Source organism: Montipora foliosa, chromosome 10 (assembly GCF_036669935.1).
Source record: "Montipora foliosa isolate CH-2021 chromosome 10, ASM3666993v2, whole genome shotgun sequence".
NCBI lineage: Eukaryota > Metazoa > Cnidaria > Anthozoa > Scleractinia > Acroporidae > Montipora > Montipora foliosa.
Window position 1 is genome coordinate 4,084,362 of NC_090878.1, and position 24,020 is coordinate 4,108,381.

The window sequence follows — 24,020 nt, forward strand, 5'->3', positions numbered from 1 at the left end:
TGGGCCTGTCATCTACTGTGACAGCTGTTCCTAAACAAATGAAAGGCAGCCATGTTGTTCTAAAGATTGAACTTAATTCCTATGCAAACAATTTCTTGTGTTTCGGTTTAAACTCAAGGTCATTGATCTTGTGGGTAACCAATCTCTTGAAACCGATGCGACAATGAGGTAATGCAAAATTGCTGGTGAACAAACAAAAGAAGCTGATGAGAGATCTTTTATTTTCGTCCACCAACATGACAGCGATGACGTATTGTGGAAATCACATATCTGTGTTATCTGTACTCATTAATTGATTAATACTGTACTTCGGTTACATACTTTAAAAAGACTTTGGACATCTCGGAACAATTGATATGATGTTTAAAATACACGGCGAAAGATCAACTTTATCTTAACTTTACCTTTTTGGATATTCGCTCATGCAAATGCAGTCTTTCAAATAAACTTAATAACGTGACGCTCCCGCAATTTCACATCATAGCTTCTTTTTTTCGTAGGTTTGGCTTGTATTTCGGTATCAGTTCTAAATTCACGTGGTGGATATATCTACATCCCATGTGGTAAAACAGCCTGCAGTGAGTATGTTGGCGAGTTGGAGAACTTTGAACAGTTCACTGAAGTGCTCATATGCAAGGATAAGAATAAACTTGGTAAGGGTCTAACCGGCATAGAGAGCGTTGCTATACCAGTAATAAGCTTCGAAGAAAGTTCTGCTTTCCGGCGAATTTCTGTAAGTTCACACAAATGTCAATATCTGCTTAACTCTACAGTTTGCTCTTTTAATTAGAATCCAGTACCTCGTTGAAGAGATTACGAAACAACCGAGTCTTCGAACAGGAAATGGCTATGCTAGTAATCAGAAGTCCATAGGCTCGACTAGGTCACTAGATTGGCGGGTCTAAAACACAGGTCACATTCCACAGGTCAAGACTAGAAGTCCCTGCTCCACTGATGACCAACGAAACCAAAAGTTTTCCCTAGACCTGAAACAACATTTTTGCAGAATGATTAGGGTCAGGAGACACTTTTGTGTTCTTTATTTATCTGTAGCACAGTTGCAAGTACAATGACCTGTGACCCGTGACCTCTGCTTTAGACCCGCCGTAACACCTTGCACCGTACATAACCTATGAGGGCCGTTAGGAGAGTATGTATGTTAATATGGTAGAAGATATCTCATAATTGGTTGTGCAATGTGGGCGAAAGTTGTTGTTGTTTTTTTCACTTGAAATTCATTTATTATTGCGTAATGCTTTCAAGCTGAGGATGACATCATGGTCCAGTTTGCCATCTGGGAGCGTGGTGACATAGGCGTCGAACAACTCTCTGGTCGCCTGAAACTCAGCTTAAGACATGCGCTTTGCGACCTTTTGGCGGAATACTACCTGTTGACTGCGCCGTTGTCAAAAGTCCCCGACAAGTACTGTAAAACTCAGCGGATAACACGTCCAAGGTCTTGTTCTGAGCCTTGTTTGGAAAAGACTCTCACACCAAAAAGCCCTGCAGCAACTGAAAGGTCCTCAAAGCGCAGACTAGATTTTTACAGTCACGCTGGGTTCCGAGGAAGGAAGGTTTCATCGGGAGGGCATCGACAAACATCGTCGACGGAGAACACCATGTCATCCGGGTCCACAGGTAGGCATATTCAAAGTTTTCATTGTGTTTATTTAATTTTTGTCTTAACTGTAGCTCACGCTAAGAATGGAAAACAAAGGCAAACTTCATTATGTCTTCATCCCTTTCTATTATGCATTCTAGGATGGGACATGTATTGAAAACTAAAATCGATCCGGCAATCGAGTTCACTCACGTGATCAGTAACCTTGTTTTTCCACGGAAACAAAAGAAAACTATTATAGACACAATTGTCCATCGTTTTTTGTCTCTACGCAACGAACCTTGCATTTGGACGATGACGGGAGATTTTAAGAGTAGCAGAAAAGTTCGTTTTCATAGGTTTACTGTAAGGTAATTTCCTTTTCGCAGGGACCCCATGCAAGACGCAAACCAATCCGTTCCTTTCCGGGCGAGCAAGTGTTTCATCTACACATCCAGTTTCCAGGCAAAGCACCCTGGAAGATGAAGTGTTCAAATCGGAAGCTGTTCTTGCGGAAGGTTACGAGGAGAAGCTGAAAGTGGCAGGTAAAGTACTAACAAAAGGCAAACGTTAGAACACAAGTAAAATTAATGCATTTTTAGATACCACGAACGAAGTTGTCAGTGGTCAGCTTAGGCAGCAAGCGGCACTTGTACGTTCTTGTACTTCGTAAAAAATCGACTGTACAGCAATTCAGTGTATTACCGTCTCATATTTTGCGCGTTCTCTTGACCAAATATGGTAAAATGGCGTGATAGTGGAATAATAAATTTGCCTTATTCCGGGACATTTATCTCTGGAATAGAGTTATTACACCTTTCAGGAACCGGCCTCTGAAGTTGAAGGATTCCTGAGCTTCGTTTGTTATCATCGTGACAACTCTGGTAAATTAGCCTTATGAACACAGCAACAGAGAGTCATGAGCATCCATACTAGTATTTTGTAGGACATTATTTTGTAGAACTTCCGCTTCAACAAAAAAAAAACTTTAAATCACAGGAAATGGCCTTTACAGCCAAGTTAGTCTAAATATTTTTCCAAGAATAAATACGTTTTAGAATCGCCTATTTTTGTTTTCCAAATTTCGTTGGCACCGCTATCTTGAATAATTGTGACGCGTAACAATGGCTCTATTGTTATTCGCCAAAGCTCTTTGTGTCAGAACAATAGGTCACGATTATTCAAGATGCCGGCGCCCGCGAAATTTGAAAGTGAAAATAAACGATTTTAAAATTGAGTTTTCCTGGTACAAACACTTTAAAAAAAAAATCGAATAAATTCAAATTTACATATTCTGCAGGAAGATTGGAGGTTCCCTTTCAGAGCTCTTGGTTTATTTCCTGACTATCCCTCTTCATTTTTTTCCCTTCGAAGGTAATGAAACGCCTTTTCAGTTCAAACTGGAATCAACGCCCGAAGTTTCGAAGGCGCAAGGCAACGTACAGGCCCCGTCTGATGTGGAACGGACGTTCGAGAGTTTCACGGCAGCTGAGATCCAGGAATCCCAAGAATTTACTTCACAGCCGGGTACACCTGTGTCGGATCACGTTGTGTTTTCTTCGAAAATGGAAGGAACGCCATTAAAGCGTGAAATGTCTCGAACATTGTCATCGGTAAGTGCTGGTCAGGCTTGGGATGGACAAACAGTTTGGCAGGATATGGAAACCAAGCGCAAAAAGGAACAAGAAACCCGGGTGAAACGGAGTCAGTTTGAGAATGGAGAACGAGGAGAACTTCATCCGAGGTAAAAATAGATGGAGACCGGCCTTATACAGCACACTGCACCTGAGAAAAGTACTGCTTGGTAGCTTATATTTGAATGGTCACACTTCAGGATTACACCCTCAGACTCGAAATATAAAACACCTTGTACAGCATAATAAACAACACCACAGGAAAGTACTTCTCAGTAGCTTTCATTTGAATGGTCACACTTTAGGATTTCAACCAAAGACTCAAAAGTTAGAACCACCTTGTACATCATAATAAACAGCACCACATGAAAGTACTGCTCAGTAGCTTTCATTTGAATACTCACACAATAGCATTACACCCAAACCAACATGTACTGCATGGTAAATAGCACCAAAAAAAAAACTACTGATCAGTCGTGTTATGTTTTGGTTACGACTTCCTAAACGTAAACACTGAATTAGGGGGAAAACCTTTTTATTGTATTTTTATGAAATCTTTTAAGGCTAATTTCAGTCTCGTGTAGGATTCGGCTCTAACCTTAATTCCTAATGTTTACACCTGTCCTTTTTTTAGCCTTCAGGGTTTAGGGCAAGATATGTTTGCTTTCTTCTTTGATCTGGGTGTGTCATCTGTTTATCGCATTGATGGCAAATTGGTGAACAATTTTGCGTTAGATCATTTCCTGTCTGAGCTTGTGAACCTGATCTCATCGATTTGTCCTGACTTCAAGCCAAAAGTATACCGTGAAGCGCCTTGGTGAGTACAATTATTTGTAAGTCGGTTTAAGCTCCTCCAGTCACTTATAATGTTCTTGACACGTGTATGAGACTTCTTCTGTTAAGTTATCAAGTATTAACGGGCAAGTGGGAAATTTCAAAGAAAAGTTCATGGCTCAGTTTTTCAAAGTATAGTGAATGTTTTGTGTTCTATCCTCCTTACTCATTGACCAACTCACTTACTTAGTGACTGATACACTTAACAAATTGATGTCAGTTTTTCATGCGTCTGTCCTGTTATTGATCATGAATTTCGTCATAACATTGTCAAAGTAGCTGTAGCCGAGTGGATCCGCAGACTACTTTGACAATGTCATGGCGAAATTCATTGCTAATAACGGGACAGACGCATGAAAAACTGACATCAGTTCGTTTTTTTTACAATAACAAAAAGACAGAGGGGTCAAATTTAAGTCGAAACACGAGAAGAACGCGAGTCAAAAATACGAGAAACTTTTATTTTATTCAATCTGACGCGAGCAATATCGAGTCATTATCGCATAAATTATAAATTTATGTGTCTGTCCGCTTATTGGCAATAAAAATTAGCCAATGAGCTTGCGAGAATTTTGCAGTCATTGTAAAATTACAGATTCACTCACCGACTCAGTCATCGGCTCACTTGCTGACTCAATGATTGAAGGACTGACTGCTGACTGACTGAATGACTGGCTCACATACTCATTGACTCACTTACTTGATGACTCAATGACTCACGAATTGACAGACCGGCGAACTCCGGCTCCATTTACGGGCAATCTCAAGTCAAGTGTGCTCACAAATAAAAAGTTGACAAAGCACTTAACTTGTTTTGGAACGATTTGTCCTTTGAATGAGCAGGCCAAGATGTTTACCACGACTATCAATAAGGTTTAAAAGGTGGAATCTTGCAGCCATATTGTAGTAAATGAATCAAGAGGAAAGAAATAACCGTGAACAATAGCTCCAGCATTCAAGCTTAACATCAAATCACTCTCCACGTTTTCGGGACTTGTTATTAAGCTGACTGGTAATACATTGTTATACAATGCTGTGTATTTTAACTCAACAGTAATCTCACTGGGGCAACAGAAAGTGGCGACTCAGTAAAAGTCAAGTGCTTTCCTTATTTCCCAGCAAGACAACCTCTAAAGGTATAGCCGATAAACGTCAAAAACTGTAACGTATTTTCGTTTGGGTTGGCCTGTATTCCAGTTCGGATTAACGGAATAACTGGAATAAAATTTTCCTAAAGGGCATGTATTCCGTAAACGAAAGAGTTTTTGCGAAGGTGGCTTAGGTTCTAACGCTCGGGGTATTCTTGCAATGAGTATGCAGCGGGTTGGTGGGCTGCCGAGGGTTTTCGCGGTTTTCCATTGGAATATGAATTGCATTTCCAGTGCAATGCATATTATGATCATAACCAACGGTTCACCTTCACTGTCCATTGAAAAGATCATTCAAGCAGAGGCGGGTGTTAAGATCACAGAAAGTATAACTTCCCTTTTTCAATATGTGTTCAATACCATATGAGCGGTAAATCTATCTTGACATGAATGTACGAAGAAGCTAGTGGTTAATAAGTATTAATTGCTTAATGACCATTCTGTAGTTTAGATAAAGAATACTATTATTAGGGTAACATTTGAACTATGTTGAGATTTACAACATAGTTATATGTGACATGAATAATGTCTCTCTTGGCTCTGTCATGAATTTTTTTATTAATTTTACAATCGAATATTATAATGCAGATTTTTTCTTTGTTCACGTTACTCCAGAGTCTGGTTTATTGCAAAGCCATAAAAAGACGGGGAAAAGGGTTTTCCCTCCGTTTTCCAGCTTGAATTAATGTGTATTTTTTCCGTAGACTCAAGATGTGGATGAATCATCGGCAGACAGGTCCGGCAAAAGGTTTGCGCCGCTTCCACACTCGTCCAATTTCTTTGTTGTGGTTGGTCGAAACGTGGACCAATGGCGAGCAAGTATGGGATTAGAGGAAGGTATGAGCGAAGTCAGACTTTGAACTTTTCCTTTTACTTGGGTATTATTAAAAATGAAAAAAAATGGAATGTAGAAGACGTGATTTGGAAAAACATTGACGACGTTTCAACGCTATCCTAACGTTATTATCAAGTTAAAAACATGAAATCGAGTGAAAATAAAAAGTTGCAACACCGTTAAAGGAATATTGATATTAGACTTGCAAGAGCGCATTTAACGGTATTTATCTCTTCATTTATTAACCGGGCCAAAATATCATCACCTCCTTAACAATACCACCATCATCATCATCGACATTTATTGGTCGCAAATGTTGTTTAGTTGAGTAATAGTGTTCTGCTATTTTGGGAGACAGTGAAGCAAATGTTAGTGTTTGCAGAGAGGGAAAAACCTCTCGAGTACAGAACCAACAAACTCAACCCAGTTATGACGTCCATTCCGGGAATCGAACCCAGGACACATTAGTGGGAGGCGAGTTCTCCTACCACTGCGCCATCCCTGGGTCCCATTTGCGAGAATGCCATCCTTTGACCTTTCTGTCCTAGGAGTATTCAAGACACATGTCACCCAATCCTAGTATAATGTCCCAGCTCCATCAAATGTTTTGTTCTCAGTTGTAGAGCATTTGAATTAGTAATCTGAGGGTCAGAAGATCGACTCCTCTTCAGGAGCAATCTGTTATGAAAGCAGGAAGGTTCTCATCGGGGTCCCGTTTCTCTAAAGTTCCGATAACATTTTGGACCTGAAAAGCCATTTATGAAACTGCCATCCGCTTGTTTGATAAGCTGGTCTTTTAACACGTTTATAAGGTAACAAAAACCAAAAGAATTGCAAACAACCTCTGCGTTCTTAAGATAAACAAGGAGTTATGACACTCGAAAAAGGTCCGAAAAGTCTCGGGACTTTCGAGGAACGGGCCCCAGGGGTCGTATAGTGTATTTTCCGTTACGATTTACAGCTCTTATTGACGAAAAAAATCTTGTTCTTTGTCTTCCTATTCATATTTTGGTTCCTTTTCTTGTCGTTTTCAGATTTATCGCAGGAAGATCCGAATGCTCGTCCAAAGAGTACGTATTCCTCAGAATCTTTGTTCAGTTGCAAGGGATGTAATTCCATGCTAAATGTGTTATCATCTCTAGAGGTCTCGGTCCTTTTGGTCAGTATATATCAAGGATAACGATCTCCATCTGGTTCCGCTAGATATGTCCAGAAATTCAGCATGACGAGTTTCATGTCCTGTATGATAAATTCTCGCCCTTTTCCTGAACGTCCTTATCAGATGTATCTAGAGAACTCCGTAGGGTCCCTCTGACTTCGAACGACATGGTGAGAGACAAAATGGTTTGCCAAATCTCTGGAAGCTCTATTCTTGGTTTTTCTTATTTTAAGCCCTGTCGCTAACCTGTTGATTACTTGTCGGTAGTCTGTCGGTAGTCTGTCGGCCGACTGTCGGTGAAGGGGAGCTGTCCTTCACGATTACTCATTTGACATCAAGTCGAATTCAGTTCAGGATTGTAGTTTGAATAATGTTGAGTCCTACAAAAAGATACAGCGGGACTGTTCCAAGGGAAATCATTACGATTGCAAAGAAAAGTCCTAAAAAGAGACGTTCCACACCGATTAGGCACGAATTTTCTAGAACGCGTGCAAGAAGGACGTAGAAAAGAGAAAACATAAATTTAGAAATGTGAAAGATGGCCTGTTCATACTTGGAAAAAAGGCAAAATCCATGAAATCCGACAAAAACCAATGAGAGATGGGAAGAATGTTAACCCTTTCCGCCGCGCGCAGCTGGAGGCTAGAGCTGGCTGTTCTCGGTATTGACTGACTCGGTCCGATCAAGTCTTTCGGAAAGACTCTATCTCTAAGGACGAAGATGTTCTCAACGTTACTTTTTTTTTTCTCCTTTTCATTTTAGTACGTCCAGCTCTGCAGCGTTTTAAGCCGCTGGATTCCAATGCACCAACACCAGGAAGGACTTTTTCGGATACAACCTCTTTAGCTAGTCTGTCCGTGGGAGGGGTCCCTAGACAAAAGTTTTTACTTGTCACCGTATTGGACAGAGATGTAAGTTCCTTGAAAATTTGGTGGACTTTGAATTGTTGTTTTCTCTGTGATGACCTGACCTATTTAGGCTTGTATCAACTTAATGAAACCACCAGCCTCTCTCTGATCGATAGGCCAGGTAGCAAAACCACGATTGTGGCAGAGTGCAAATCAAGATATTACGAGGGAGGAGTGCGTGGGAGCGTTTTTATTTCTCGACGACTTTTTGAGAGTTGCCAGCTGCCAGACGTTTTGCAGGCTCTTTCGCTTGCTCGTAGCTATTTTATCTTTTCATTCATGAATTGCTGTTTCTTTCTCGTAATAGGTAATTGCTTTTACGTACAACTGGGCTGCAGATTTGAACCAGACCTTTGACAAACAGTTGCATCGCTTGTTAAATTGGAGTAACGCCCGTTGCCATCTGACCTCTTGTCTTCTGAGCCAGAAATTGGGTTTGTTCCACCATACACTTTTTGCAGACATCAACAAAGGAAAGGAGGGGAAGGTACTTGGATTTTTCTCTCTCTGTCATACAAGGACTCATGCAAAGCAGACGACCCATTAATAAATGCACTGCGCGTTTCCAATACACTAACGCGCATATGATAACACAGAGGAATTCACTCGTGACGCAAGCCGTCCATAGACACAAGAAACAAGCTTTTCAATTAAAAAAACTATAAAATGCGAAGGTTATGCTCGTGGGTAAAGAGGCCCAAACGAAAACACAGAAAGATCAAACAAAGACGCTAAAAAAAACCATAGTGAATACGCACGAAGCGCATCTAGCGATTAAACGGTAACCTGCACAAGCGAGCGCTCACGTAACTAATGCTATGCGTTGATATTATCTTCAAAAGGACATGAACCCGTTTTGTTTGTCTGCCAATGATAAAGATGTGATGTCTCTGATTAGCTGTCCCGGGCCACCCTCTCGTGATGTAAGTAAGACCAATTTGCGATTGCTTTTTACTCTCATTTTTATTGAATTTGTCAGTCTGTCAGTCAGTCAGTTGGTTACGTAGTTAGTTGCTGAGTTAGTTAAATAGATGATTAGTAAGGTACTTGGGTAGCCCTGTTTGAATACTAAGCCCGCTAGTTGGTTAGTTAGTTTAAATTTTAGTCGTTGGTTTTAATTTGGTTATCATATTCTTACAGCGAGAGCGGGCCTTGCAAAGACAACTGCCGCCATCTCCAAACATTCTCGTCTTTGATGAAGTCCTCCGCGATGTGACACCTCCGAAGCCTCTTTATCGTGCAACGTATTTTCACAATCGAGACCTTGTTAAGAGGCATGGGTACCAGTTTCAGGTAATTGCTTCACTGTTGTGTCCAGTTTGGAGCTTATGTTTTGCGCGTATTCTGTTTGTAGTTTAGTGTTAGAATATTTCTGAGCGTGATAATTACAAGTCCATTGTGATGGTGACATCGGAATAAAAACGTCTTATAGCAATGGAAGGCAACCGAAAGTTTTCCTTTGTTTTGGCAGTGATTGCACCCACGTTTTCGAGAAAATCGTCTGTTTGATATATGAAATTGAGTGGTACAGGTAGCTTCGCGTCAATACGGGATAAAGGAAACTTCTCGACGTCCGTCCGTTGCTCGAGATGCCAGTGATGGTGGTACTGGTGATGATGATGATGATGATGATTATGACGATGACGATGACGATGACGATGACGATGACGATGACGATGACGACAACTATGGCGATGATGATGGTGATGGAAATGACGATGTAGATTATATTATTATGATTAGCATGCATTTGTCTCAGAGGCTGCTTAATAGTTAAATCAATCTTTTCATTTTTCGTTGCGAAAATGACTCGTTTCTTTTTCCTTTTTTCAGGAAATTCGTTTCGTGCAGATAAAGAGTAAGTGCGCAACTTCTGTTTCAAGTCCAGTAAACTGTCAAGTCATCTTCTGAAAACTGAAGGGAGTAGTCGTTTATACATTAAGGTTTAAAACGAAGCTGCCCGATTTTGCCCTCTCGGTTGGCTGAAGCTGTTTATCAAGATAACTTATGGCGCTTTCCATTTGACAGAACTGACAGCAGACCAGACATTTGGAAGGACTAACTCTATAACGCCTTCAAATTTAACGCACTTCGAGGATGTTATGTACTCCTCCAGAAGAATGCAAGTGTTCCCTCAAATTGTTGCATTTTCTTTGCAAACTGACGGGTCTGGCTGGCCAGGTCTGACAAAAGAAAACCGCCCTTAAGCCGTTTGAACTTTGCTCAATAAATAAACAAGACTACAGTAATAAAAGAAGTATAAAAATGAAGTAATTTGTTGTCTTTTCAGAGGCCATTCTAGAGCAGACTTTGGATGATCTTTACCTTATGTGGCAGCGTACACCTCCATATGTTCAGATCAGTGTGAGTATCAAGAAAATGAAAACCACCTTTTCTAGAAACGGCAATTCCTGGCAGTAACTTTTCTGTCTCCCAAAATTAATGAAACGTATTTGTTTTAGCTTGTTTCTTTCTGTGAACCTCTGCCAGGCGAAGAAGTTCCAAAAGTAAACATTTACCTGCTTAAAAAAAAAAATTCGCGGGGACAAATTTCATCTGAACCTATAGTTTGATGGCCGAGCTTTCATAAGCTTTTGCAGCTCATTGGCAGAGCATCCAAACTAGTAATAGGGGGGTCATAGGCTCGACCCATTTGTCGAGATATTCAGTCATTTATTTCGCCGTAAACCGCAAGCGAGATATAATTCTCTTCAATTAACATACCCTTCAAATGCCTAGGTCTCCATTCTTTGCTATGAAGTGGCGCTATAAAAGGAAGTGCTCCACCCTATGCGTCAGCTGGAATCCATTGATTATACGACATAGTGAGAAAATGAAGTCAGATCTCGTAAGAGATAATCCAGTCTACGGTGGAATAAACGATTGATTATCTCAAGAACAGAAAGGGCAACGATGTCCTTTAAAAATGGTATGAACGGATTGTTCGAGAAAGGCCTTTTATGTCATATCAAAACGTTTTCTCGTGAATTAAGGAGTTTGAGAACGCACACGTTGTTAGCGGGGTATTGTATTTAGTCGCCAGTATAGTACGCTATCGCTAGAAGTGTGCGGCCACCTAACTGGATTAGCTGGAAAGGCTTCAGTGTGACGAAATAACCAGTCGTCAAGCTGTTTTGCACGGTGTTGGAACCTTCGCGAAGAAATTGTGAAGATTTGCACAGCGATTTGTATGCGGCGACACTTGACAGTTGGTTCACTTTTACTATAGGTTTCCGTAGCGCCTTTCATAGCGCCTCCTCAATTGCAGAGGAGCCGAATTTGCGGCTAAAATTGTTGAGACAACTAGCGAGTTTCAAGTGAAAGTTAACTCTGGGTGAACTTATTTTGGTTCTACAGGAAGACAAAATTGAGACGCTTAAGCGATCGTCAAGGCTAATTCATTACTGCGCAGCACCTCTACTGTTTCATCCCAACTGGAGACGAAAACGTTCTGCCATAGCGTCTAAAGACGTTACCGAAGAGAAAAACGAAGAAGGTAAAGATGAATATGTACTTATTTGATAGCTCAGTCCTCTTGTGCTCTTGTCAGGGCCATTGAAACAAATTATAAACAACACAACAACTCTTCCACAATTCCATCTGGCACAAGCCAGCCCAGTTGGCTATTTACAAGTGCAGTCGAGAAGTTGAGCGATGACCATCTAGAATAACTTGAGAGCGGAACAATTTCGGACAATAAAGTCGCAGCCCCAACCATTCGCGGGAATCTATGAACGCCTCTCTTTTACTTTAATTCAATCTTGTTTTCACGTTACTCTAATAGGCTTGCTCCACTATGCCATATAAAATCCCTTTAAAGCCCATTATCCTTTTTCCACCCTGGAGAAGAGCGAACGCTCGAAACTTCAGCTTTCTAGTTTCTTTAGCTCTGTCTAGAGCGTCGCAACCGGGATCGCGAGTTCACGGGTTCAAACCCCGTTGATGTCTTGAATTTTTCAGGCTTCACTACGCAATTGCTAAAATTGCGTTCATAACTGCGAGGATCATAGCTTCACTTGATTTCATATCCCCAGTTCAATATATGATTCATTTCATGTATCATCTCGTTCGTTGACTCATTCATCATGGGAACATTTGAACCCACAAATGACCAGCTCCTAACATCAGTAGCTTCATAGCTCAGTTGGTTAGAGCGTCGCACTGGCATCGCGAGGTCACGGGTTCAAACCCCGATGACGTACTGAATTTTTCAGGCTTCTCTTCGCAATTGCTAAAATTGCGTTCATAACTGCGAGGATCATAGCTTCACTTGATCCGTTAATACTACCAAGTTTCTGTAGTTGAATTAAGAGCTGATTTACATTCGTTTTTCCTGCAGGACTGAATGAAGAGGAGACTCGTCCACAGGAAGAGGTGTGGCATCAGGACTTAAAATCAGCCTATATCCAACAGTACAAGCAATACATGCAGTCACTGCAGTTCATTGTGGTTCCGACCCGGCCCCAGTCACCTAAGCCCAGTCGAAGGTATAGAGCGAAAATGGACAACAAACGGCGAAGGAGGTGTCTATGACGCACTATCGCCTTCTCTTCATGCCAGCTTCAGTGCTGTTGTTTCGTTTTGTTTCTCTTTGTCTTATCTTTATTTTATGTTCTCTAGGTGTTACCAATGGCAATTGTTGCCATTCACACATTTTGTTCAACAACCCTTTCTTTTTCATACAGACCCGTTTAGCGTTGAACTGACTCAAAGTCTTGGTCTGATCCACGTGCTTCCTTGCTACTGTGACCTTAATAGGGCACTGCGGACGGGGCACGGCGTTGAAGATTTGAAAATGGAACTATCGATGGGGATTTATTGAGATTAATCCCCCGTTTCGGAGAATATATACCGACTTGATCTGATCTGCTCTATCTGTTTGACCGACCTCATAGATTATCCTGCCTTTTATTCTTCGAAATAATTGATTATTTTTCCAACTGGTTTTGCTTCTTCTCAAAGAAGACAATCGCTTGTTCTTCAGGCATATGGGTCGTTCAGCCGTCGGTGCCAAGCCGCGGAAAGATTCTAGTGTGGGTGATGCAAGGAAAGAACACTTTTCCAAAGACCGAAAAGAGAATCATCTTTGTTACTTGCAAAGGGCATCGCCTGGAGGGATTATGCTGCTGGAACTTGTCTTTCAAGTGAGGTTTGACTTCAGTACCATAACAAAATCCAAGTCATACTTGAGGGGCTTTCTCTTTGCTGATTATTTTTATCAGTTCCGTTTGTGGGGACGCACAACGACATACTTTCTTTAAAATTCTCGCCTTGATCGATTTGTTTGTTTGTTTGTTTGTTTAGGGGTGTTTCTTCGTGGTCCGGCTGTATTCCCTTGGATGCTCGCAGATACCCTCAGGCAAAACCGCTAGCGTACAGGTGATGATTGAGTGTCCAAAAGAACCAACCATTCCGACCAGTCGCAACAGACTTAAACAACACGATGAGCCAATTAGAACCCGAATGAACTACATTCGTTCAAAGTGCGGGAAAAGGCGCGCGTACAATTCAAGTCATGATTAGACTTGGTTGTGTTTGTCATTGCTTGAAAAAGTGACGCGTAAAACTACAGCCAATCATTAAATGCAGCGGGAAATGTGCTCGTGCAATTTAAGTCGCGTTTGGTCTTGGTTTTTGGCACCCAAGATTTTAAACCAATAACAAAATATAGCATACGCCCTCAGGTAATTTCTATCATGTAAATTGTTTAGATCTGCGATTATATCTTAACATGCTGAAGGCTCCCTCGAGTTAACACGTTCCTAAGGAAGAAGTGTGTCTTGTGCTGTGGATAGGCTGATGTTTCGACAACTTGATAAAAGTAAAGTCAATTTACTTAACGTCGGTAGTTCCTTCAGCTACGAGGCTGGTATCAATGGAAGCTGACGGTGCACCCTTTACCCCCTCCCTCTGTCAGTGCTCCGTTTCACGGATATTTAAAGATATAACTACACGGATCACAGGAAAGTGGAAACAGACGTTGAAGTCACTGAGGATTGAACTAGGGACCCCTTGCTCCGAAAGCCGCGCACTAGCCAACTGAGCTATGCCTGCAAATGTTTTTGAGGAGAGGGGAAAACCGGACGTCACATTTAATGATTTCATAGACGACACCTGTGCAGGTCATAGAAACGTAGGACAATGAGCCCGTTTCCGAGTTGCTGATTGCCTCGGTTTCAAGCGAGTCCCGTTGCACAACCATTCAAATGGAAATGAGTGGTGTATTTTCATGCAAACTGAAACTCATCATGATTTGAATGGTTTAGCACCAAGACTCGTTTTGAACCAGAGGCAAACAGCAACTGGGAAATGGCCCATTCGCTATAGAGGTTTTGCACGGCAGCCATGTTGAATGGCAGGAACAATAGATTCTTTTTCCAATGGGAACAAATGTTATTTCTAATGCAAAACATTTTCATTGTTCCTGCCATGCAGCAATTAGGTTGCTGTTCGATCTATTAGATCGATCTATGTTCTGTGTACGGAAAAGCTCTTTACATTTGTTCCCATGGGAAGGGAGGAGGGGACTTTTTTCGGAATCAGGATCGAGTATTGATTACACATACTTTTTACACCGTCTATGTGAATGAGGTGACGCTGTTTACAGTAATCTGATAGTGATCAAACATGCACCCTTTCCAAATCTGGTTGGACAAAAAAAGGTGTAGGGGATCGGTCACTGCCAAAGAATCGCTTGCCACACCTGTTCATGAAGGTTTCCCAAATACATTGTATTAATTATTTCTTAAACTGTTTTTTCCAATCCTCTCGTTATGTCGCAGATGAGCCGAATGTTTGTTGAAGACTGCACTCGCTACAGAGAATACATTCACCTTCTATCATTCAACTATGATTTTCATCTGTGTAAAGCCCAGATGTACTTGAACGGGAGCCAGCGAATCTTCAACAGGGGTTACGCTATTACAGACATGCTCAAAGGGCTCCTTCAAGAGTATCCTCATTGTCCTTTGTTCGCTAGAAACCGCGTTTGCGAAGGTAAAGTGGTCATTACACGTGCATAATCGTTTACAGAATATATTTTGGACTTACGTGGGGGAGATGGTGAAATGTTTACCCAACCCCGTTAAATGTGTCGTTTTAGCGATTGTGCGCGTGGAATGAAGGAGATGGTGAAATGTTTACCCCCGGAAATGAAAAATCCCAGTGCTCTGTTGCAGGAGTCGAGCCTACGAACTTCCGATTACTAGTTCGGATGCAATTATGACATTGCATCCGAAGTAGCCTGCAATGTTATCATTGCATCCAATATGCTCGGATGCATTGATAGCTTTGCGGACTGCAAAACGGTAAAAATCTGTCCCTAGTTGTTCAAAGCCCGGATAACTTTATCCAGTGGATAAGCCGCTATCCAAGTAAAACGTGAAACGTTACGTTAGCAAAGAATTCCGTACAGGTCTTTCCAAACATTTGCTTGGAGTGTATATTTTATTTTCACTATTACTTGAACAAATACTTAAATCTCCGCAGAGATTGAAAGTGTCGGATAAACCTCTTACTAACCGAGTTCGAGGTCCGTACTGTAAGTTACGGACCGAGATTTTTTCCCGTTGATTTAGGTCCAAGCGCGAAGCGCGCGGGCCATAAATCAACGGGAAAAAACGAGGATCGGTAACTTACAGTACGGACCGGGAAAACGAGGTTAGTAAGATATTTATTATATCACTGAGGTTAATACGGCGCGCGGGAAAGAAAACTAGCGGCCGACAGCGGGCCGTCCTGTAGAATACAGCCCTCAAAATTGACCAATCACAGCGCGCGTACTCAGTGAGAGATACAATAAATCGACTTATCCACCGTGTAAAGGTATCCGGCCTTTGAAAAACTGGGACCTGAAAGAAAATGTGGATTGTCACAGTTGTATACTATTTAGTAGCGTAGGTGAACAGGACTACCTTCGAAATCTGAGGTTCCCCCGAGTCTACTATAGCTCCGACGTAGAGCATCCGAACTAGTTATCGGGTAAAACGTCTGTTCTCGGAGTTTCCGAGGCTCCCCGACTCAACATCAACATCCCTTAATGGACGTTATAGTAAGTGCCACTGCGCTATAGGAGACCCGTGGGAGGTAGGCTAAGATTAATCAGTGTTCACGTGACAATTTTCCAGCCTTGGTTACTGCTGGGTCTGAAATTGTCTTACCAGTGTTTTCTTGGACTTCGTACTGTTTGAGCTAATTTAAGTGAATGCTTGATCTTTTCAACAACACTTCGTTTATTTTTCTTTTAGGAGAAATTGCAGTGCCATGCGATCCAGGCATTACGCCTCAGGCTGTGTTTAACTACTTGGTGAAAAATGCTGACAAGTACGACTTCTCCACACTGTACCTGGAAACAGCGCCCATTGGAATTCCCCAGCACGTGCTACTAGGCACGCAGAGTGTGCTTACTCTAGAACAGAATGCAGAAGCGAGGCCTTCTGACATTCTCCGAGAGAATAATGAGTACGATATAACATTTGTTGTCACTGTAAAGGATTCTCCTGAAGAGGGTGTTGTGTGCATGGCGTATGTTGTATTGATGACCAGTCGCCGAGATTTGTTTCCTAAGCTGACGCTAGACTGGTTGCGGAAGAAGTCGCCATCTTCTAGTTCATTATCCAGTATGAATGGAGCAAGGAAGGGGTCCCTTCCAGAAAGTGGAGTTACTGAGCAGGAAAAGGGTGAGTTATAAATGGAGTTTTTGAAATAACGTTTGTGATTTTTTGTTGTCCGCGTTAATTGGCTGGTTGTCTGAGAGGTTGTTCGTTTTTGAGATTAGTTTGAATTGAACTTGTAGTTCCAGCGTGTTTCAGTTGTTTGTCTTAGTGCTTTGTATCCGTAATCTCAACTGGTGAGGTGGGGGGGGGGGGGAGGGGTAGTCCAGTGGTTAGGATAATGGTATGCAAAAATGCAATTGCGCCGGGTTTAAATCCCTCTCTGACCAACGACTGGATTTCAAGGCAGCGTGGCCAAGTGATTAAGTCGCATGCCTTGAGATCCCGAGTTTGATCCCGAGTTTGATCCTGGTTGTCCCTTCTCGGCTGCGTATGTAAATAGCCAACTGGTTTGCCTTTGGTCAGTTGCGATTCTTAAAAAAGTTGTTCTGTTCTTTTGGATCATTGATTTGTTTTATTGGCCGTGAAAATGCCCTATGGTTTTTTTTTCATTTAAGTATAGTATGTATGTATGTATTTGGCCACAAATTCAAGTCCATTTCGCTTTATAAATTGCAAAGTGTCGTCCTCTTGTCATACGGGCCTTTTTTTAATTATTGAATTAATTGAAGTGTCTATGGGCTGGCGTGATTCCCGAGTGCGTTTCCCATGTAAACTAACCATTAATAATTGTAACAGATGCTGGCAATATAAATAGCCGGTCATTACATCTTGATATCTTCTTTTTTCCTTTCAGTGTCACGCGTTCGCTTCAATCTACCCAGTACAGCCACTGGTGGTCATTTTTCCGAATTTATGACACCACCCTCCCCTGGAGAGTTTCATCGTTCTGCCTCCTCGCCCCATTCTCTGTTCCTCTTAGGTAGCGACAGTAGTCTCCAGTATTCCAACCTGACGTCATCGCTTTCAGAAGAACACATTGTGGAGCAAAGTGCAGTTAACAATGAATCTCAACGTGAAACAAAATTGTTGAACGCAGCTTTCAACCTTGCGCATGATTATTTGGTGCACGTCGTCTGTCGTGCCCAGTCCCATTGCAATCGGGACTTGCTGTGGCATCGCTTGCTCGTAGGAGGTACTGTGGAGGAAGAAAAAGATGTTGGAAAAAGAGGCAGGCGACGGAGTGAAGTCAGGAGGTCTGGGTCAGACCTTAGTGTGAAGCTGAAGTGGATGAAAGCAATCGAAGGTGTTATTCTTGCCTCTGATCAGGTTAGTGGTTTAATCAATGGCATCGTAACATCGCCAACCTCATAACCCATTGGTGGCATTTCCCAATACCAACTTATGGCAGCAAAATGTGCCTTACAAACTTAGTTGCATCAGATTTTAGCGATTCACTTATCATTTTGGGGAGCAGTAGCCTTTGACTGATTCGCTGCAGCAAATGTTGTCACTGATCCTATTATTTTCAAAGTAGAGTCACAAAAGTTGGACGGTCGAATCATAACTAAAGCGAAACACTCATAACCTCTTAAAGTGCTACTATGATCAAAATTGTATCCCTTTAATTTTTAGGTTTATCACATAGAATTCCAGGAAAGATTAAAAACCACGTTTAATGTTTGGAAATATCTGCGTTGGTTCCGGAGATATTTAAGTTTGAAAAATGTGAAAAAGATGCCAATGAGAGGACTGCCATTCACTCAACCCTGTATAACATCAAGAATATTCATTGCGCTATCTGGGTCAATTTGCATCAGAGACGATTGAAACTTGGTAGGCTAATAGTTCCACAGGCAACACACCAACGGCTAGGAAGAAATTGGTTCCCATGGCAACTCACTCTTTTCCAGTCCCCTCCAAACTGAGTTCAATATTTTTGGTGATCTTAAACTAGAAGAGCATTTAACAAGGCCATAAACTCGACCTAACATATCTATATGCCTGCAGGATCATGCAAATATCAAAGTAGAACGCCAAAGGTGGCCAGCAAAGCCTCTAATAACAGGGAGGTCTGGAACCCAGTATGTTGCCATGGTAACAAAGTGCTATGCTAGGATCTTACTGCGAAGAATCAAGCATTTCTGATACAAATTGGCTGAGATATATTTTATCATCGTATTTGATCAAAATTCGGTTGAGGTTATGACGTCATCACTTGGCTAATTTGCACATTTTAGAAACTCGAATATCTCTGGAGCAAAAAAAGATATTTGAAAATAGTAAAAAGCATTCTTCTCCTCGTACAGACTATATGTTTATGTCTTAAAATGGCTTAGATAGAAAAGATGCGAATTTCGTCATAATAGCACTTAAACAATCTCATTTTCGTAATGAAGGAAATGGCATCTATTAATCCAGGTGAAGGAAATGAAGAGATGTATTTTTCGATGGTGAATCGGGGATACTCGGAAAAACCCGATCGCGAATGCTCCTTTGCAAGGGTGAAAACTTCAAACAGCTACGGAAGAGCAGGGCTAGCGGAGTGGTGAGAACGCTCGCTTCCTACCACCAAGATCAGAATGAGAAGCGCCATACACAGGGAGACCATATATCAAAATTTGAAGAAGTAGAGTTTTAAACACAAGATCTATTTCTTTCTGGCGAAAGAGTTCCATTCGTAGAGTTCTGAGAATGTGAAGTGTTAGCTTTTGTAAGCTTGAGTCTGACGTGGTCGCTAAATTTACAGTTAGGCTGAAAAGTCAGTCCGAGCTATGCAAGGCTATCACATTGAGGAATGTTATTGATGGGAGCGTAAATGATGGAGTGTACTGCTACTGTCCTTCTTTCTAAATATTAGTTCTTAACACTTACTCAGATTACACAGCATCGTGATTATTTATACTCCAACTAAGAAACACGTGTCATGTTTCCTGCAAACGTTATTCCACTTGTGACATTTTGTTTACAATTTTACCTTTTACCTTTGTTGCTTACAGAAATCAAGTCCCCGCCTTAGTTTTGAAGAATTCAAACTGCTCCTATCTGTTGTTGTGAGCAAATCTTTGCGGGATGAAGACCCTCAACTTATTCCTCTGCTATCCATGGGAGCTTCATGGTACCTCAGTCTTTTTCGGTGAGAATTATCAAAGCCCTACGGTTGTCATTCTCTTATATTGACGAAATTTGTTTTTGCCACAATTTCTTGTAAATGTCGCAATCTGATTGGCTAATTTGCCGATGTCGACGGGAATCTAGACAACGCTGGTCGCGTCAACGTGTCACGCAAATGTAATAACCAATCAGAAACGCTCATTTTAGAGACAACGCAACATTTTTGACCACTGTTATAACTAATATCGTTGTCGATAAGAGTACAAACAACGCTGAACCACATTTGATTTGTTAAGTCGCAATTACTTGGATTGTATTATAACGCGTGGAGATTGGCTTAAAAATCCCGCACCTCATTTCTCAGTCCATCGGAGATAGTGCAAAACGAACTGTGATTGGTTCTCTCGCGTTTTCCCGCGTGTGCCAGTATTATCTTTTCCTTATGATTGGCTCAGTCCATCTACAAATGAGACTTTGATCATCATTCCAAATGCCGCTATTTGTACATAAATGGTTCATAAGCAACATTGGCTGGAACTGCTGATAAAAGTCTGATTTCTCCTTTCAATTGTCTTGTACAACAAGGATAATCAACGAATATCAACACTCTGCTGACGGTGAATAAGAAGTGTACAATATTTGCTGTCAGCTTCGCCTCAATTTTATAATCGTGGTGCAACACTGACGTCCTTATTGCGTATGTCGCGTACAGATCGGGGTCGGTTGTTGCAAGGTAGCTCTTGGTTATTTGGTAACAGAGGTAAAGTTTAATTTTCATTCCTTAGATTCATTTCATGATATTTTCTTTGTGTTTTTTAGTGTGGTCATCGCCAAGTTCCCCGATACCCATCGTTTATTTACTTCAGAAGACAATAAAGTTCACTACTTGGTGATTCTGAATGCTAACAATACTGACATGCTTATTCTGATTCATGTTGATGAACACCACGACACTGCGGTAAGTGAAGCTATAAACTCTTTTATCACAGCGATTTAAGTTGAGTGGCTACTGTAATATTGTCGCCCAGGTATCCCACAGTCAGTCCAAACTCACGTTACGAGGGCCAGAACTGTTTTCAAGAGGAGTACAGTGAAATGTTACTAATTGAGAGATTTTGCATTGCATTTACATGACACGGCAAAGGGCAGGCTTCTGCTTCTTATAAAAGCAGAAAAAAACAGGGTTTGCTTTTCACACCATCTATGGTTCACATCAGTTCTATTTTATTTGCTTATATGAAGAGACTTTCCTTCCCACACGAGTCTCCGATAGCTCAGTCGTAGAGTATCCGAACTAGTCATCGGAACGACGTCGATTCCGAAGGAGCACTCGTATGTTTTTCCGATTATCCCGAAGTCAACATTAAAAAACTACATCTCTTCGTGGATGTCTTCATAAGTACCAGTCAAAGAGCAGAAGTAAACCGGATGTCAAAGTGGCTTCCTGGTCCGCTTACCATGGCAATGAAAACGTTCACTGTCCAACGAGCTGTTATGACACAGGTCATTGCAATTAGCATACAATAGTTTTCGCGATTAAATCATGGACGTTTATTTGGACCGGAACAAAATGTAATCTGATTTCCTTTATTGATTAACCCCGAAAATTTGAGCTTTTTGAGTTATGTATCATTATTTTTTCCACGAATTTCCTTGAAAAACACTTTTGACAGAGGTGAGTTTGGGCTACCTGTGGTTATCCCAAGCAAATCTGCTGTTAGGAAGATCGTTGATTCAAATTCTAGCCTAACCTGCAAAGCAGGCGTATTTTTGTTTTGGTAAGAATTATCCGTCGACATCTTGGATAGCGAGACTAATAGAGGCTTGAGGCGAGTCAAGAAAATTGCACTCAGTGAGAGGAGGACAGTATGAAATGGTGGTGGCCCCTTCCCGCGCCCCTCGTCCCTATCCTTTACCGGCTGTGTGCTTTCAAAATGGCGGCTGCCTCCCAAGAAACGCATACTCTGCAGGGTAATTCTAGCCGGACGAAACCTTATCGTCGTAAAGAATCTGTGGAAAAGTGCTACCTTCCTTATGACAATTTCGAATGCTAACACATTTTCAACTTATCAGGTAATGGCGATGAATCATCTGTCCCCATGTGTATAACAGTTAATTATAGAGTATCAGTATTCCTATTCTTCACACTGTTTTCCCCTGTATTTCCTTTCTGTTCAATTTACTGTTGCTATGATAAAGAGAAACTAAATCAACCAACCCGCACTGGTCTCAAAGAGTTGGGGATGTGATGCCCCATTTAATGTTCTTAGCCCTGTTGCTTGTCATTTTGTCCGGGTTTACCCACGTAGGAACAGGCGTCTTAGACTATCTTTCTTTGTTATGTAGGATATGTCAGTTATTTTTCGTGAAGACCCTCCTTCTGACGACAGCGGGACATCCCGAGGGTCCGTCTTGCTTAACAAGAAGATTAGGAGTCACGTGTACAGTGTGATCAATGCTGTGTGCTATCATCTGTGGACGAGGTTACTTCCTTCTTAAGGAGACAATCAGTGACAAATTGAGCTCAAACGTAGTGAATGTGCTCGTTCAAGGAAAATGGTTTTTCCTTTGCAAGACTTCTATGAATTAATGAATTTAAAGTGGATTTGAAGGAGTTAGGCGTTAGGAAGCTTAGAATTATTTTTCAAAAAACGTTTCTCTCCTTTGTGTCAGTCAAATCTATAGACAAGATAGAATGATATTAATATGCCTTTCGTTTGGCAGAGTTTAAATTACAAAAAGGAACATTTCCAACATAAATTAATGGATGCTTTTAAGTCTACCTTCTGCGCTTAGAATGCTGAAGCACAATGTTTGCTAAGTATAGGAAATCAACAAAGTTACACTCTATAACTAAATTGCACTCTATAACCTGTTTATGGATTCGTCATTGACTAATCAATCGTCAGCTTCAGTCACGCATCCTTCTCTTCCCTTAGCTGACTTGCTTGACTGAAATGGGCGACCACATGGTATATCTAGAGGGACTACAAACCTGGTTGTTTTTTTTTTTTTGTCGTTCATTGATACTCATTTGACAACCATTCAATGTTATCGTACCTTGAAAATGTAATAATGATTGTTATCGTCTTCGTCATCATTTTCCTCAGCGCCAGATGTTTACTAATTGTTCATTCCCGTCACCGGCTTATCATGGCTCAATTCACCAATCCCATTGAAGGGGTTTTTAGAGACAATAAACACAATTTTGATGAATTTGTAGATAGCTGTAAATAAAAATGATAACTGGTTTTGAGAGAGGTTTTGAGAAAACAATTCATAATAAAGTCTACATCAAATAAGTGGTATCTTGTTTTTTTATTTTTGCTTACTTGATTTTAGTAACATGACGAAATAGCGTGACGGGACTTGGGCTAATTTAGGGCACGCCTGAAATCTCTTTCGGACGCTTTTTGTGTTTACACTCTCCCGGCCCAACTGAGCTATTTCCATCCATCCATTTATTTGAGCTGTCGGCCGTTACGTGCCATGTAGCTTTAGCACCATATACAGTACTATAAAAGTCATAATGTACCATTCAATGCTTGTCTGTACACTTGAGAGATATCACGCCTAGCGATTTTCTCCAGATATTCAGTGCCGCATACTAATCTTCGAGGTTTCTTGGATCTCTCGAACAGTACTATCTGGATAATTTGGTTATAACTACGCTACGTCTAACCGTATGGGAGTATCAGTTGATTTGTTGGCTCGTAATGAAACTCTCGAGGGTGGTTGAGGTGGTTTTATTGTAGACTTGTTTCTTTGGCAACTTCTGAAAAACTGTTGAACCCCATATCATTATCTAGGATTATCTGAGTATCATTACCAAAGTATGCAAATCATCAAGTTTCCACGCGTTGAATTTGGCAAAAAAATTGCGCCCAGGCGTGCATCACGTACTGATCTCGTGCGTGCAATCGCTTGTCTTATTTTTCTTTCGTGCGTAATTTCGCAAATTCTTGCGAAACACTTGTACGCCTCTCAGGGTGCAAGCTAGGTCGGAGGTGCGCGAAATTGTTGCTATTTTCTGGTTCCCACCTAAACTCGATGACAAATATGCCGGAGGAATTAATGGTTAATGGAGTTGCGATCTGTAGGTAAGCGCTATTCTGTGATTTCTTTACCACATAAATACATGTGAAACCATCTAGCGTGTTGTATCGAATGTCACTGACGTTCGCACACTGAAGAGGGTCGATGCACCAGCGCATTTAGTTTACAGTTGATCATATG

At 41.3% G+C, this 24,020-nt stretch overlaps 1 protein-coding gene across 2 annotated transcripts in view; it reads left to right on the forward strand.

Annotated features, from left to right (window-relative positions):
- Window positions 1-23,080, forward strand: part of LOC137973203 (KICSTOR complex protein SZT2-like) — a 78,064-nt gene extending 54,984 nt beyond the window's left edge. For both annotated transcript variants that reach the window (XM_068819974.1, XM_068819975.1), the window contains exons 42-65: window positions 501-653; window positions 1,264-1,638; window positions 1,990-2,145; window positions 2,975-3,344; window positions 3,869-4,051; window positions 5,123-5,204; window positions 5,921-6,053; window positions 7,086-7,121; window positions 7,973-8,121; window positions 8,426-8,605; window positions 8,961-9,041; window positions 9,259-9,411; window positions 9,952-9,976; window positions 10,409-10,482; window positions 11,476-11,614; window positions 12,458-12,605; window positions 13,103-13,262; window positions 13,423-13,497; window positions 14,901-15,114; window positions 16,365-16,796; window positions 17,527-17,999; window positions 19,670-19,806; window positions 20,604-20,742; window positions 22,131-23,080. In XM_068819974.1, coding sequence (XP_068676075.1) covers window positions 501-653; window positions 1,264-1,638; window positions 1,990-2,145; window positions 2,975-3,344; window positions 3,869-4,051; window positions 5,123-5,204; window positions 5,921-6,053; window positions 7,086-7,121; window positions 7,973-8,121; window positions 8,426-8,605; window positions 8,961-9,041; window positions 9,259-9,411; window positions 9,952-9,976; window positions 10,409-10,482; window positions 11,476-11,614; window positions 12,458-12,605; window positions 13,103-13,262; window positions 13,423-13,497; window positions 14,901-15,114; window positions 16,365-16,796; window positions 17,527-17,999; window positions 19,670-19,806; window positions 20,604-20,742; window positions 22,131-22,283 — 4,220 coding nt within the window. In that variant the 3' untranslated portion in view covers window positions 22,284-23,080. The remainder of the gene's footprint in view (window positions 1-500; window positions 654-1,263; window positions 1,639-1,989; window positions 2,146-2,974; window positions 3,345-3,868; window positions 4,052-5,122; window positions 5,205-5,920; window positions 6,054-7,085; window positions 7,122-7,972; window positions 8,122-8,425; window positions 8,606-8,960; window positions 9,042-9,258; window positions 9,412-9,951; window positions 9,977-10,408; window positions 10,483-11,475; window positions 11,615-12,457; window positions 12,606-13,102; window positions 13,263-13,422; window positions 13,498-14,900; window positions 15,115-16,364; window positions 16,797-17,526; window positions 18,000-19,669; window positions 19,807-20,603; window positions 20,743-22,130) is intronic.
- Window positions 23,081-24,020: the final 940 nt, after the last annotated feature.